This window comes from Cebidichthys violaceus, unplaced genomic scaffold (assembly GCF_023349555.1).
Source record: "Cebidichthys violaceus isolate CVI_PGR_0920_01 unplaced genomic scaffold, fCebVio1.0.p SCAF_5, whole genome shotgun sequence".
In the NCBI taxonomy this organism is placed as follows: domain Eukaryota; kingdom Metazoa; phylum Chordata; class Actinopteri; order Perciformes; family Stichaeidae; genus Cebidichthys; species Cebidichthys violaceus.
In genome coordinates this window covers 6,087,860-6,104,079 of record NW_027176705.1, presented here as the reverse complement: position 1 = coordinate 6,104,079, position 16,220 = coordinate 6,087,860, and the positions used below count along the sequence as shown (strand labels likewise).

General features: G+C 40.5%; 1 protein-coding gene across 1 annotated transcript in view; it reads left to right on the top strand.

The window, feature by feature from the left end:
* The first annotated feature begins 1,223 nt into the window (after positions 1 to 1,223).
* smyd3 (SET and MYND domain containing 3) overlaps positions 1,224 to 16,220 on the top strand; it is a 71,001-nt gene continuing 56,004 nt past the window's right edge. Inside the window, exon 1 of the mRNA XM_068730659.1 lies at positions 1,224 to 1,425. Coding sequence (XP_068586760.1) covers positions 1,265 to 1,425 — 161 coding nt within the window. The 5' untranslated portion in view covers positions 1,224 to 1,264. The remainder of the gene's footprint in view (positions 1,426 to 16,220) is intronic.

Genomic DNA, 16,220 nt, shown 5'->3' with positions numbered 1-16,220 from the left:
GAGGACAAATATTAGGGTGTTGTTTAGATCTTTAATATTCTTCTTCTTCTTCTCAATGATTTATTTATAGCAGTGGTGGGCCGTCAGGCCCAGCTAAGCCTTCTCTGCTGGCCTAAACAGAATCACAAAGTTATAGCTATTTTATAATTTAATATTTTTTCACAAATACACTACATGTATTCTAATTATTTTTCCCATTAGCTTATTTTCTCATTGCACAGCTCCTATCTTCCTCTGTTGCTCTGCTTCCAGTGCAGCTTGTTTTAAGTAGAGCTTTTATCCAATCAGATTCAGCCCCTATTTCTCTATGGAGAGAGGCCCGAGGTCCTCTAGATCAGGGGTTCTTAACCTTTTTGACCTCGGGGCCCAACTTTTCAAGTACAAAGTGGCCCGGGGCCCATTCAAATATTAACACTGTATTGGTTTAACTAATTGATCTCACTCTTAGTTTGATTTGTATTCAATAACTAAATCAAATTCACTTACAGTTTAACAAGCAAATACACAGGAACACTACAATATGGGGTAGTGGCTAAGACCGTGGCTAAGTAGAGAGCAGGGCCACCTTTGCTCATGTCAATATGTCCTTGAGCAAGACACTTAACCCCAAATTTGCTCCCGTAGCTGTTCCTACGGTGTATAGATATTGTCCGTTAATTACGAAGCATCCCGTCATGCACGGAGTTATTGTCTGGACAATTGAATCGTTTTGGCTGTTGTTTCCTAGCTTAGCCCCCCTGAAGACACGTGCGGTGCCGCAGCCTCAGCTGTTTTTTGTTATTGTTCTGGGTTCAGAGGTCACAAAGCCTGTTGTCTGTTACGTGAGCGCAGTCCTTAGAAAACATTATATTTCCCTCAATTTAAGCTTCTGCCTTTTCCAAATGCACTAGTATTATTCAAACGTACTGTTCGGTTTGTAAGCCTCGTACCGAACTGTTTACTATGAATACGTGTAAATGTTTTCACCCCTAGAAACATATAGCCATTGCTGTGGCGTCATAACGAGCTTATTAGGAGATGGCTCAAGTGTAGTAGGACAGCACAGAAGGCCCAGGTATAAAATGCAAGGCCCGCCACTGATTTATAGACAAAAAATCCCCCGTAGAACAATGTAACTGATTTGCAAAGTCCATGGATGGATCACGGTTGTAGTATGGATGACAAAGGCGCGTCGTGTGACGCCATGACGCACCGTGTGCGTCTATTACGTTACGGATGTAAACACTGTTCGGTTCACGTGGAGGGAAAACCGGGAAACCCAACCATGCCACCGAAGCTGGAGCGTTTCGTTAGTCCGGGAAAAGGTAACGGTCTGCGGGCGACCGTCCGGATCAAGAGAGGAGAGCTGGTGTACTCCGCCGAGCCGCTGGCGTGCTGCGTGTCCAACAAACTGTCCAGAGATGTCTGCCACCACTGCTTCTCACGGTGAGACAGGCGGTCATCTGACACACGAGCGTCCTGTTTTCAAAAGTAAAGCTTGGTAGTTTAATATTATGCGTAGGCTGCAGCTAAGGGAGCGTGTCTGAAGGCTGCGTGGTGAATCAGGACATGTTTGTGGCTCATGTCTGAGCAACGTTGGATAAAGATGATATTTTCGCTCTCCTTCTCTGACGGTTTATATGTGCACCATCCTCTTGTATATGATACAGTCTGTACGGGATGAGCAGCGAAGGCCTTCATGGAGATACGTGTTTGAATCTGTAGCTACATTGACACACAGTTTATACATTGGTAGATGCAGCCACGTTCCTAAACTGGTCACTAGATGGCACCATTGCTCTGTCATGGTTTCAGAGGCGGCAAGAAGGCACAAGAGACACGCATGACGCACTATTGCAATTATATAAATCCAACAGTAAAACGTTAATATGATGATTGCAGATGACAACCTGCAGATGTGAAGTGTTTCTTCTGCACAAACATGGGTGGGCAGGCTTATTCTGGTAACAAGTAGCTCTGGTGAAACTGAATATTGTACATATTAATGTGGAGATGGGTTGGGGGGAAAAAAAGCTTCACAATGTAGGTGATTGTATGTGGAAGGGCTGGGTGCAAGGACACAGCTATCAAGTTCACTGCGTGGCTGTTGGAGTTTAGTAATATCATTCATTCTTACGTTGTTTTAGATTATGTTATGCTCTATTTATTGAAACCCACTATCAGCTGATACAGGTCTTCAGTTGGGTCCTGCTTTATTACCTGTTTTACTCACATAGTGCATATTGCTAACATAGGTTGATGGGGGCCCAGAGGCACATTTTTGCCCCGGTGCCCTATAGCAGGTAATGTGACCATGACTGGGGGCCATGTACTGTGTGAGGATGTAGATTTGTCTGCTGTAAGATATTTTATGATACTATTTATACCATGATACTGTGTTATCACTTGAACATATCTTGATTGTATTAGGCTCAGCTGTTGTGGGCTTAATACAATTTTGCAAATCAATGTCCAGAACTTAATTGAAGTTTCATATATTTCTTCGACACATCTTCATTGTGATGAAGAAACTTTATTTGTCAGGTATTTATTTTGTTGGATTACCCAGATGTTCTTGTGTGGTTATTTTTATTGATAAACATTATGCTAATTGATTTTCATAAAAGTTTACAACATCACTATTTTTGATTTAATATCCTTATCGCCTATTCGTTCTCAGTATAGACTCTCTGAATGTAGCACAGATGTCCAGTGTAGCCGTTTTCTGCCTGATGTGAAGATTCATCCTCCGTTTCATCTCATTTGCTTGTGATATTTGTCCATCTGGATGTTTAATAGCAGCACTGCTGCTTTCTCTACTATAGCCAAACCAACTTCATCAAGCTAACTAGATGTATGTGAATTTAATGAGACTGGTAATCAGAGTTGTACAGAGTATACAGCTGATTTCTGGTGCAGAAACTGCAAGGTGAATGAAGGGTAAGTTACTGTGGGTTACACACAGTATGTATATAAGAGCCTTTGTAGCAAATGGAAAATGATTAATGAGAGAAGTTAATGCAGATAACCTCTGGGACAATTTAAAGATGAAGCGCATGTCCAATTTTGATTTCCTCACGAAGGTAAAGTGTATTCGAGAGCATGATCACTTCAGCAGCAACTGCTCGCTCTGAATGGAGCGTCCTTTCACTTCTTACTCTGTGTTTTTCTGATCTTTACGTTGAGACATGACAGAAACAAGAACATTTAAGATGTTTGATGAGCGTGAAGGTGAGGATACTGAAAAATGGACTTACAGTTAGAAAGCAGCAAGACAGATATACTTCAACAAGGAGAGATAATAGAGAGTGTGTGTGTGTGTGTGTGTGTGTGTGTGTGTGTGTGTGTGTGTGTGTGTGTGTGTGTGTGTGTGTGTGTGTGTTATACTTGAACTGTACATGTGACGTGTGCACGCACATATGTATAGTTATGCGTTTCAGAGCTGGAAAGTCATTTATTGAGTAAATATACTAAACATTTGCTGGTTGCAGCTTCTCAAATGTGAGTATTCCATTGTTTTAAATATTTTATAACTGGGTTTTAGATAATATATGATTTATTGATTTTATTTTATTTTTGAAATGGACTCAACAATTCACCACTTCATAATTTAAATAGAAAAAATGTAAATGATCGATAGTTTCCCTTCTGGGCTGAATCTTGGCTGTAGGACTCAATAGCAAATATGCGTTAGCTTTGTGTATGTTGCCTGAGGACGGCTCATATTGATTCTGTACTGCATGTGTTTTGTTGGGCGTTAGTGCATATACATTATGTCGAGTGGATTGTGTTCTGGGTAAATAAAAAAATAAATAAAAAACAAGCACACATCGCCACACTTCTCTCATTATTTGGCACACTGCACACAGTAACCAGAGCTGTAATGTCCCGATGCACCGTCCGAGCTGTACGAGGACAGATCCCCTCACTGGGTTTCTATTACATCACTGTGTCACTGGGCAAAAAAACATGTTTCTGCTACCAAAGTACAGTTTGTATTTACATGTAGCTCTGAAGAACATCAACTTCATCCTCTGATAATGAAGTTATTCATTGTCCTCAACTGTCCACTGAGAAAGATGCTTCACGCTCAGCCGCTGTGTGGACAGTAGTAGAAGACTTTTGAATGCGTTTCCTCTCTCGATCACGGAAACGTAAGCTGAGTCATTTTTACTGGCTAAAGAATAGCTAACAAATGCCCTGCAGGGGTGTAAATGTGGATAATTGCTGCTACATGAAGTAACAGCAGGGCAGTATTGTTTATTCTGTGTACTTTGAGTTTATTCATCCTGCTGCTCCCTTTACAGATCATTTAAAACTAGAGTGTGAGGCAACATGAACATGTATCAGTCAACAGACTTGGGTTTGCATCTATCATTTTTTTTGACGTTACCAATCTGTGTGTCTCAATCTTCAATATTAATTGTATGAGGGCAAAAATTGTTCGAACACTCCTAGTATTGGCTATTCTGTTTAGACTGAAGTTGTCACTATTACTATGATGTGTAGTCATAATAATGCTCTTTGTTAGGGTGATTTGGTTTGTAAAAGTAGCTCCCACATTATTAACATGCGCTTGCCTTTTGTTCACTGATAAAAGCACAAGCTGTGGTTTGATTGTTGCGTTGCCTCAGTTGATCCGATTATAACTAATTAAAATAGTTTTTAAGTAATTTCCAGCCAATCTAACATCAAGACTCTAGAGACGGCAATGCTGGTTTGTTAGTCCAGACTGAAATACCACACACACACACACACACACACACACACACACACACACACACACACACACACACACACACACACACACACACACACACACACACACACTGTTTTATGACTGCTGGCTACAAGCCCTAACATCATAACTTTACATTAATCAATATCTCAAAGAGCATATGCAGCCTCTCACACAGGAATATAAAGTTATAACAACAGGAATCAATAATAAATTAAAGCGTTTGAGCCTACACTGAATACCATTATTTTTCTTTGTGCATGGGGTAAACAGAGGGAAGTGTGGAACGAGACGGGGGCCATGTTGTGCAGAGTATGATCATGTTTTTGGGGTATTGAATATGTGTCACTGCTACATCTGCTTGCCTTGTGGCCGACACTAATCAACCTCTGTGTCAGAATGTCTTTTGCACATCTTGTATTGATTTGATATCAGTGAGAGATCTGTGAGTTGTATTGGTGTCACAAAAACAGTTGTAGAACATTGGATTTGTGTGTGTGTACACACACACACACACACACACACACACACACACACATATATATATATACATACACACAGTGGATATAAAAAGCTGTTTTTTATTTTATATTTTTCCCCCCTAAAAGATTTCAGTTTGTTTTTCAATTGAATTGTTCACGTTATAGGTCACATTAAAGGTGGAAAAAGTTCTGACAGGATTTATCTTGGTCTCATTTTTTTACATCACAAAAACCTGGCCTTTTAACAGGGGTGTAGATTTTTTATATTCACTGTGTATGTATGTGTGTGTGTGTATATATATATATATATATATATATATATATATATTCACTCACTCACTCACTCACTCACTCACTCACTCACTCACTCACACACAAGCAGCCCAAGGCAGAGATTGGTCTTAGAGATGTAAAGTGTTTTCACTAAAACACAATTAGTCTCACAGTGACTGTGGGATGAAGAATGTGTGCGGATCTGTGAGCAAGCATTTTTTTGGTGTGGCTATATCTCATTGCAAAAACAACAGAGATTGTGTGTGTGTGTGTGTGAGTGTGTGAGTGAGTGTGTGTGTGTGTGTGTGTGTGTGTGTGTGTGTGTGTGTGTGTGTGTGTGTGTGTGTGTACAGGAACTGAGCAGGTGGGGGGGATCAAAGCTGAAGTTAATTACAGGCCTTGAAGGCTGTATGTAAGTAATGACTGATAAACGCTGAGGGAGTACACACGCACACACGCGCACGCACACACACACACACACACACACACACACACACACACACACACACACACACACACACACACACACACACACCCCTCAGCAGGATTCAAATCGCCAGAGGTCAACAAACAAACAACTATTAAAGGTTCTCAGACTCAGAGAGCGAGGGGGGGGGATAATAGACGAACAAAGAGAAGAAAAAAAGAAAGAAAAGAGAAACATTTTTTATAGGGGACAATCCTTAACATTTCAAAAGGCACAAATACAAAGTCAAGATGTTTTTGAAATCCTTCTGCATTGCTTGCTAATTAATTCGAAAACGTGGTGTAACAATCTCTTTGGCGTCAGTGTGTTAATTGTGTTTCCCTGAAGTCTGTTTGAAGTTCTTCAGTGGTAAATGGAGCTCTGTGTTATGAATATATTTATATCAATATATAACTTGCCTTGTTAATTTTGTTGTTTTGACCACCTGTCTGATGATCTCACATGCCAGTTGTGTTTTATGTTATTGTTGTGAATTTTTTTGTGGCCCCCGGCAGGACATGTGGTCACTAAGGCGTCAGCTCATGACGTTCCTATGAAAACATAATGAGGTGACTGCAAGGTTTAAGCTTCATTAATGGCTGAAACATGTTGTAAACTAAACACCAAAGCATCTGGAGTGAAAAAGAAACAACTGCATGTCCACTGTCAGACACTGCCAGACTCAATTCCATCATGTTCTATTACTTCCTGTTCATGATTGGTAAGTTGCATCGCTGCAACACAATAAAGCAGAACACACTGAGCCATGTGAGGCATGTTTTTTTTTTTTTTTCTTCTTTTTTTTACAATTCATTTGAAATTAAGTGATTAAGTTGCAAACCGTTTCAGCTAGAAAATGTCTGCATATATAAGCTGAGAGACTGAATCCCAGTCACGGTGACAATTCAATTATGTGCATCAAAACTGTGAGAGGAAGAAGTTCCAGAGCAAGATGGAGGTAGAAGAGAGACGACACACAGTCTCTGTTGGACAACAGATATCTCACACACACACACACACACACACACACACACACACACACACACACACACACACACACACACACACACACACACACACACACACACACACACACACACACACACATTCTTTGATGGGTTTTTCTCTGGTTTTGACAGACCAAAGAAGAACATAGATGTGTTACTCTCAGCTGTCAGGTTGTGTGTGTATTTGTGTGTTAGGCGAGGGGAGCAGGGCGACATTATTTCTGTCAGATGAAGTCTTTTTATTTGACACCAATCTCTCACTCACCGTCTCTTTGGACCACAAAGAAACACACACACACACACACACACACACACACACACACACACACACACACACACAGTGCCGACAACAAAAACAAAACATCTAGAAGTTTTGTCTTATTTAGTGCGAGAAACCTTTGATTAAAAGTTGGATAAACCAACTTCAAAAGGGTCTTCATTCTTTAAAAGAACATAAGAAATATTGACAGACGGTTGACTCAAGAGTTTTGTTCTAATTTCAGCTGGATGTTGTTCCTGTTGGAAGCTGAACTAATGTAAATACGACGAAAAGCACAAAAAGTCCTCGTCAGTAATTGAGATCAACAAACTGATGAATGTATGGAGACGGAGATTATGTCACAGCCTTTTCCTCCAGTGTGAACCCAAAACTGATCCAAGTGTGTTTATGTTAAATAATCAGTGATGTGTCAAACTGGTCCAGACTGAACGTGTAGAAAGATTTTGGCTTATGTGTTTCATGTGCAAGGATGTAGCTAGGAAGCAACATATACTCTGACCATGTTGATACTTAACCTTATTCATTACTGATGTGTTTTCCTCAATGCATCATATGCCGCTCCTGTAGCCTACACGAGTCTAATGTTTAACATGTAAAACACGTGTTTTAATGACTTTGTTCATCTTCTGCCATATGAAAACATCAGATTCTAAGCAGTCAGAAAAATAAAAAGTGTTTTCTGGTAATAGACTGTGTATAAAAAGATGAACGACACGTCTCCACTTCCTCCCACTCCTACGAAATTCTGTGAAGTAGCTGCAGTGTCGAGGTCCCACCCACACACCCGCCTGAGCTAATCACAGGCCGAGCACGGTTACAGCTTGTTGGCGTGAGACACCTGGCTGCTATGTCCGTCATGTATCTTTGTATGCATTCTATGCACTTGTCATAAAGTCTTAGCTCGCCACGGAGCATCTTTGCTGCTGCAGGCTGTCAGACGAAGAGTCGGTCACATTGGATAGCACCAGAGGAGGTGCTACTGGCATCTAGTCCAAAAAGTTGTCACAAACACAAGTTTATATCGTGCCATGCTGTTATCCTTTGAATCGCCAACGTTTATCATTAATGACGGCCTTAATGTTTATGAAGCAGATTCATAAAACATAGGGATCATATTATTTTCTTGATTTTAATCATCTTCTCATTTGCTCATCTTTTCACTGATTTTGCATTTAATATTTGCTTCACGTTTTGTCTGAACGCACCTTTAGACAGCTTTGTACGTCACACACTTGGGTGAATATTTTCTCTTCATTTTTTCACGCTCACACTGCATTATGATCTTGTCTCAGTTCATTGTCTGTCTTCATTCTATCTTCTGGCACAAACTGTCTCTTTGTCAAACATCCACCCCGTCTCTCGTACTCACGCCCACTTTTTCATACATTTTATCTCTTGCTTATGCAGGCACCCTCTTTTTTCCCCCCTCTTCCGCATGTCGCTTGCACACACACACACACACACACACACACACACACACACACACACACTCTAACTGATAGGAGTGTATGGATGCAGTGGTATGTGAAGCATACAGATTACTACTTTAGATGCAGTTAGACGAGCCGACAGAAAGAGGAGCTCGAGCAGATGAGAGGAGAGAAAAGGTTGAAAAGGCGAGTCAGCGCTCCTCTTCCTCCTCTTTCCCACTGTATCTTCCCCTCGATTTATCCTCCCATCTGCTACTTCCGACATCTATATCTTCCTCTTCTCTTTCCCCAGTTTTTCTTCCCACCTGCTTTACTTCTCCCCTCATTCACCTATTTTCTTCCACCATCTTCTCATCCCTCAGAGGGGGAAAGAGCCTCTGCCTCATTCCTGATGTAGATTATTTTGCTTGCATCTGCTCCCCCCCCCCCCCCCCCCCCCCATGTTTTCCATCTCCCACTAGTTTCCCCAGCCTCCTGCAGTTAGATACCCAGGTGTCTCAAAACATCTTGGTGTTGGCAAAACACACACACACACACACACACACACACACACACACACACACACACACACAGCTGTATAATTTGCGAACCAAGTAATTTGCTGTAAATTGGGAACACGCCTCCCCATGTGTGTAAATGCTTAGTATTCATCAAGTAAATCACCTGCGTGTATCATCTTAACTATACTTGTGAGGACCACATTTCTTACCAGAGTTTTTTGTCGGCCCTTATGATGAACATTTATTTGTTGTGGGGTGGTTCAGCTTAGAGCAACATAGTTAATGGAAGTCGTGGTGTTTTTCCAGGAAGTGCAGAACCGTGTTTGTTAGTTCCCAGTAGAAATTTGAATAAAATGAAAGGGCTCCCTCTGGATGCACATTATTCCACTGATCTTATACACAGACAGCGCATCTGATACTTGTAAATTCTTATGTCTCAAACCCAAATGCAAAAAAGGTAAAAAGGAAACAATTTAAGCCCTACGTGGACAGGATTAGTTTTCTTAATGACGTCTGAGATAAAAGTATGAACATGATTTCTGTCTTTCACTTACTCCTTTTGAAAAGGTATGAATTGCTGTTGTCCATGACCAATCTGGAGGTTTTCCCCTTCAGTAAAATATTGATAAGTGCCTGTATTTCTGAGTTTAGTGTTTTTGTGGCTTCTTGTTTGAATTTCAATCAACATATCATAAAACTGGCTCAGCCATGCTCCTACCAGAGGTTCAGATCTACTATTTCATTCTAGGACACCAAGAAAGTTATTCATGCCTTTGTCACAGCCAACTCAGATGATTAATCCCCTTTTTACTTGCATAGCTCTGTTAAATTTAAATTCTGGTTGTTCAAAATTCAACTGTCAGGCTTTTAACTGGGATCAAACCACATCAGTGCTCACATTTCTGCTGGTTTATTGTCTTTCTTTACTCCGACTTCTAGTATGTTTTTAAAATAGCTTTTAAATTTCTTGGTATCACCTTGAGCACATTGCATGGAAGAGCTCCAATACTTAAACTATTCACACTAAAATTAAGTTATTGTACATGCCTCACCAATATAATATCAGAATGATAAATCCTAACCTGTTATCTTTTCTCCGTTTTTTGCATTTTGTGTATATCAGATTTTTAGCATTTGCATCAACCTGGATTTACCAGATTATGTTTTATCTTATCTGTTTTATGTTTGAATTTTCTACTTAGTACATAGAATTGTTTAGGGTTAGTTAACTTCCATAGAAATGACTCAACCTACACTAAAGAGACCAACGTGTTCTGAAAAGGTCTTTAGGTACTTTTACAAAAGGATAGATGTTTCCTTCAGGTCATGATTTGTGGACATGTGCGTGTGTGTGTCTGCATATGCACTCTCATCATCATGATAATTAGGCCATGAGGAGACTCGTCCCATAAGAGTCCCCTCCAGTGTCAGTGAATCATCCTCTAAACAACTATTAAAAACCCAGCAAGGGCTCCAGGATGCTGAGGATGCAGCACAGCTGGTGTCTCTCACTCTCTCTCTCGCTCAAACAATCACACACACTGGCAGCAGTGCTTTACATGCCGGTCACCAGTCTACACTAAACTCGCATGTTGATGTGTAGCTGAGCTGTGGATGCCTACAGTGTACTGAGTGGTTCAGATCTGCATAGGCTGGACTATCGTAGCACATAGGCAACACTGGATGGCAGTAGTGTCTCTTCTGGAAGCTCATTTGTTGAATTCTCATGCTTACATTCTCTCACATGTGCTTTGTAACACACAGCAGTAGAAGTGCTGGCAAAGAGAGAATTGGCTCTGCTGCATGAGGAAGAGCTCATTTGTTTAATGGTCGTCTTCACTATAAGATATACAAGAAGTGGCTCGAGTGGACCAGAGACAGGTTTCTGTATGTGAAACATCAAGTGCTGTTCTGGTTTTCTAGTAATCTTCAACCACCTTGAAGGCATCTGGAATGTTGCTGATTTATGTTCATATTTGTCAGGAATTTATGTTCATACATGCACTCGCACACCACTAGCTGTCATGTGGGGGAGTGAATCGTACCATGCTGTGTTGGCCACTCAGCCTGGAAATGAGAAAATTCACTCAGGCACGGCCGGACAGCCCAGAAAAGAGGACCCCACTAATTATTAACACACACACACACACACACACACACACACACACACACACACACACACACACACACACACACACACACACACACACACACAAAACACACACACACACACACAAAACACACAAAACACAGAACTAAATCTCTCTCATGACTGCAGCACAGCAACCAATACTCACGGGAAATTAATTACCATGCTACACACACACACACACACACACACACACACACCAACAGAGACATGCTGAGGTAGGCCTAATTAGGTGTCTGATAGCATAGATTTAACAGAATTGACCACATATACACAGATCTGAGTGCACACATTTGTGCTTGTGCATATCAATGAGGAAAACCAGCGTCTTTCAGTCACTTCCTCTACTGTCTGGTGACAGTTTTATGTCCTTTATTCTTTCCTGTCTGTCCCTGCACAAGGCCCTTATCTTTGAAAACAATCTACTTTTCAGGAGTTGATGATGACAGCATCTTTGACATTTTGCACAACTTCAGAATTGGCTAATTTGTATGTTCAAACAAATATAGTGCTGTTGTTTTGAGGAAGAAAACAAAAATGAAGTAGGCACAATATACATACTATATTATATGGAAATATAGTATATATTGATTGTCTCATTACTTCAGTGACTTGCCTAAGTTGTCTTCTTTTTAAAACTTTTTGCCAATTTATATATTTTTTTTTACAAAATACACCTGAAGTTATTTAGAGATAGATAATGTTTAATTTGAGCAAAATAGCACAAAATTAAAGCAACCAGTGTTCTTTACAATTAGTGACATCATCTTGAATCTATTGGCTCCCTGCTTTTTGTCTCTGTGTGTTTTTGAGAAAATAAGGCTCTCCATGTCATTCTCATTGTAGATTAATTCATGGATTACATATAAAAGCACGTCATTGTTCTAGAACCCAAGGTGCATTCTCATATTGATTATTTTGTTCAAACAACAGTGAATGATCCAAAGATATTCCTTTGAAAATCATATCAAACAAAGTAGCAAAAAGTAGCAGGTCCATTTTTGCTAAGTATGCAACTTAAGCTGTTAATAAATAAATAACTTGTAACAGCTAAATTTTGTAATCCAGATATTTTGATAAGTTTGATTATTATTCCACCCCTGGTGTGTAGTATATGACTGATAAAATGAGACATGGCAGAGAGAACGACCCAATTACTATGTTAAGGGGGAAAAAAGAAACCAAATAGGAGAATATTACATTGAGAGGAAGAGGAGGGGCTGCAGAGAGAGTGTCTATTTTTTAATTCAGTCTTCTACATGTTCTTAATGAAACCCATATAATGTTATTCATGAGTTTTAATACTGTGCCTGCAGTCCAACCATGGACCTGCTGTCCACAAGACCATCACTTCACACAACATCTGACACGGAGGGAGAAGAAGGGCAGAAAAAAGGCATCGGGAAGAAAGTGAGAGGGAAAGAAAGGGATGAAGAGAGGGTGGGAGATGATAGAGGAAAAGAGGGAACATAATAATAGAACATGGCTGAAGATGAGGCCGATGTGCTTCATGGGAGAAATCATAATAATCTCTGTATGAAAATGATTGTTGTTATTCTTAAGTATGGCTCCGCTGAATGCTAATGAACTGACAAAAACTATATAAGGATGTTTATATATTTCTTGCCGTCTTTTCCGGTTTATTTTGATCCCTCTTGTTCTGTTGTTATTATCCACGTCTATATTTGGACTACGTCGAATCAGTGTGCGTATCGTACTGTATGTAGCGGCGTATGTTCTTGTTGGTTATTGCCTGGAGGCCAGAACGGAGTCGTCTCTGTGTATTTGAATCAAGGAGTAATGTGTGTGAATTGTACAGAATGTATGTGGGTGTTTGCATACTGTTTGTCATTTGGGATTCATGAAGAAACAGTCATTCGGAACAACAGTTGGCTGAACTCTTGAACTACAAGATGTTACTGTAAAAAAATTTGTTTTTATTGTCGTTGTGGTTTCAGGATGCACGGTATTGGATTTTTGCCAATAAACCCGCCTGCCCAAACCTGTGATATTTTCTAGTAAGCTTACTCAAACTCGTCCGACCCACGGAGTTGTTTGTCGATCAGCACTACGGCATCAACTTTGTCTGTCACATCTCAGGAAATGACGTGCCGATATCGTCTTGCATACTTATGATGGAGCTAAAATTCAAGATTTCAGATGGTCATGAAATCACGTTGCCAATTGGAGAGAGAGAGAGAGAGAGAGAGAGAGAGAGAGAGAGAGAGAGAGAGAGAGAGAGAGAGAGAGAGAGAGAGAGAGAGAGAGAGAGAGAGAGAGAGAGAGTCAACAGTAAACATTAGTGTGTCATATTTCTACTGTCCCACTCTCCCACTTGAAATGAGAAAAAAATATCTGTTTTCATGAGTGTCATACAACCCTAGGGGAAATATTCAATTATGTTTAGCCATGATACAACCTTTGCAGTCCTGCTGATATACCTGAATCATGTGACCGATATCTATACTGTGTGTGTGTGTGTGTGTGTGTGTGTGTGTGTGTGTGTGTCTAAGTGGATACCTTGAAAATGCTGAGAGCTTATCAGCCTGGAGGTGGTCACCATAACAACAGTTGCTGAGGTGCAGCTGTGCATTAATGTTTCTTAGTAACTACATAATATGTAACTACTAATACAATAATGTATATTATACAGTATTGGGCTGATGTTCCGTCTGGGTCTCTGTCTGTTTGTCTGTCACTCTCTCTCTCCTCTCAGTAACTCAGTTGTTGCATCTGTATTTCATTACTGTCAGAACTGACAGTGGTATTACATATCTTGATATATTACATTTTCTAACTCAATTTGAGAAACTGTACAAATATAATAACCATATGGGAAAGCCTGTTTTTTGGCAGTATCCAGTGAATTGGATACCTGTCAAATGAAGTTACTTCATCACATTGACGCAGCAGTCGTGTACACTCAGTGTTGCCATAAAACTGTCCTGCTCATTGATTTCAACATTGCAACGGCCTGTAGTTGATTCCCCAGTACAAACAGTGTGGCAGAATCAAATTTCTATCGTCTGGTGGCGTATATCATCAGGTGCCCATTTTGGACATGGATGTAAGCTGCCCCTTGATGTTAAATCTTGTTTAAAGTTGTGTCGTTTCCTGGTCTTTTCACTTAAGAACAACCAATATATCAGCATTGATCCCCACAGATATGTTTATGAATGTTAAGTCAAGCACCATTACAGTAGGTGAGAATTGTAGCTCCTTGATATATCCAAAGATATAAACACATTTTGACAGGTTTAGTTATGGAAATCTACTGTATCTGATATCAAAACAACCTATACATGAACACAGTGTAGCTCTGTCAGCATGCGATTGTCTTCTGAAGGGCAACCTTTCCCACAAAGTTCAGCTGCAGGGAACATGTTTAGAACTAAGAACGGTGTCATGGTCAGCATCAGCCGTGCTGTCTGGATGGATGGACTTCCTGTGGCTGGCAGCTTGCGATGTGACCAAACTCTTAGTGTCTGAGTTATGTTCTCAGTTCATCTGTTGAAGCTGCACAGAACCTGTCCGTGTTTAGGTCTGGCCTGCCCCTATCTGTTGTTATTGCATTGTGTCCCATACTGCAGGCATGTGCTTCTTAAACTGTTGGTGGCTTCCCTGTTTCTGGTTGGTCTCAACGTGACAAGAATAGCAGTGTTTTCTTGAACCTCTGTGCCAGGGTGAGACTATTATTCTAACCATTGGGTTCCAGGCTGGAAAGTTCATCCTAAATAAGACACAGCAGCACAACAAGAGCTGGGTAAGAAGAGGTAAAGGAGGAGACGGATGGAGAGGAAAGCTGTAAATCACAGAAAATAAGAGGGCGAGGAGGAGAGAACAAAATAAAGGAGTGTGTTTTGGTAACTTGTTGAAGCCTGTGTGGGGCCTCTAGCCAAATACAACAGTCCAATCTGGTGCACTGATAAATGGTCAGAAGAAACACTTAACTTTTGTCACTAATATTAACAGGCAACAGCCTTCTGTCAGACCCACGCTGTGTGAGTGTGTGTTCATATTATACGTCTGACATTGCCTTTAAGGTCCTCATAATGTCATCTACAGCATTCATAAGTATGTCCAATCTAATCAAATGTCCCATATTCAGGACGATAAGCCCTGGGCTAATGTATTATCATCCATCATAGCATGTTCTCCATTACCTCATTTGTGTGGGTAAGCTCATAATACCATCCATTGTCGGATCTAATTAGCAGTATTTTATCATTTTCTCTCCATCTCTCTCATATGATAAACCACACAGAGCGACTTCTTACTGTATATGAGCTCATGCCAAACGAGCCTCAGGCTCAGCCTGACTCTGCACTTGTGCTCCAATGTTGGAATGACACGAGTAATGCAGAGAAATCCTTCACACTCACAAAATTTAATGCAAGATGCCAAGCATGTTGGAGTTGCCAGTTGTCATTACTTGTATGTGTAAATTGCAGAGACTTTCATTATGACCATGTTTAATAAGAGGAAATCATAGTTGTGAGACCGAGCATCTGGCAGATGTACCTGAACCTGAGCCCAGAAATACGATGTAAAATGAGATTGTCAAGCTGTCCAGACACACACGGTCCAAAAATCTGTTGTTACAGAGGTGAGATTAGAGGTTATAGTCTTGGAAGAACCTGCTATATGGGGCGACCTTGTCATCTAGTGGTCGCAGATGCAGACCATGCAATCACAAAGTTCCTGGTTTGATTTCAGCTAGGGCTTTTATTGTCTGCATGTTTTTCATGCCTGTCTCCTTTCTGTCATATTGTTAGTGTTCTTACAAATGTCAAAGGGATTTTGAACAGCGTTCTCTCTCTCTTTCTCTCTCTCTCCCGATCAATCTAGGCAAAATTTTAAAAAATCAAACTGCAATAGTATTTTGCAAGCGCAGTCCTTATGTATGTAATCTATAT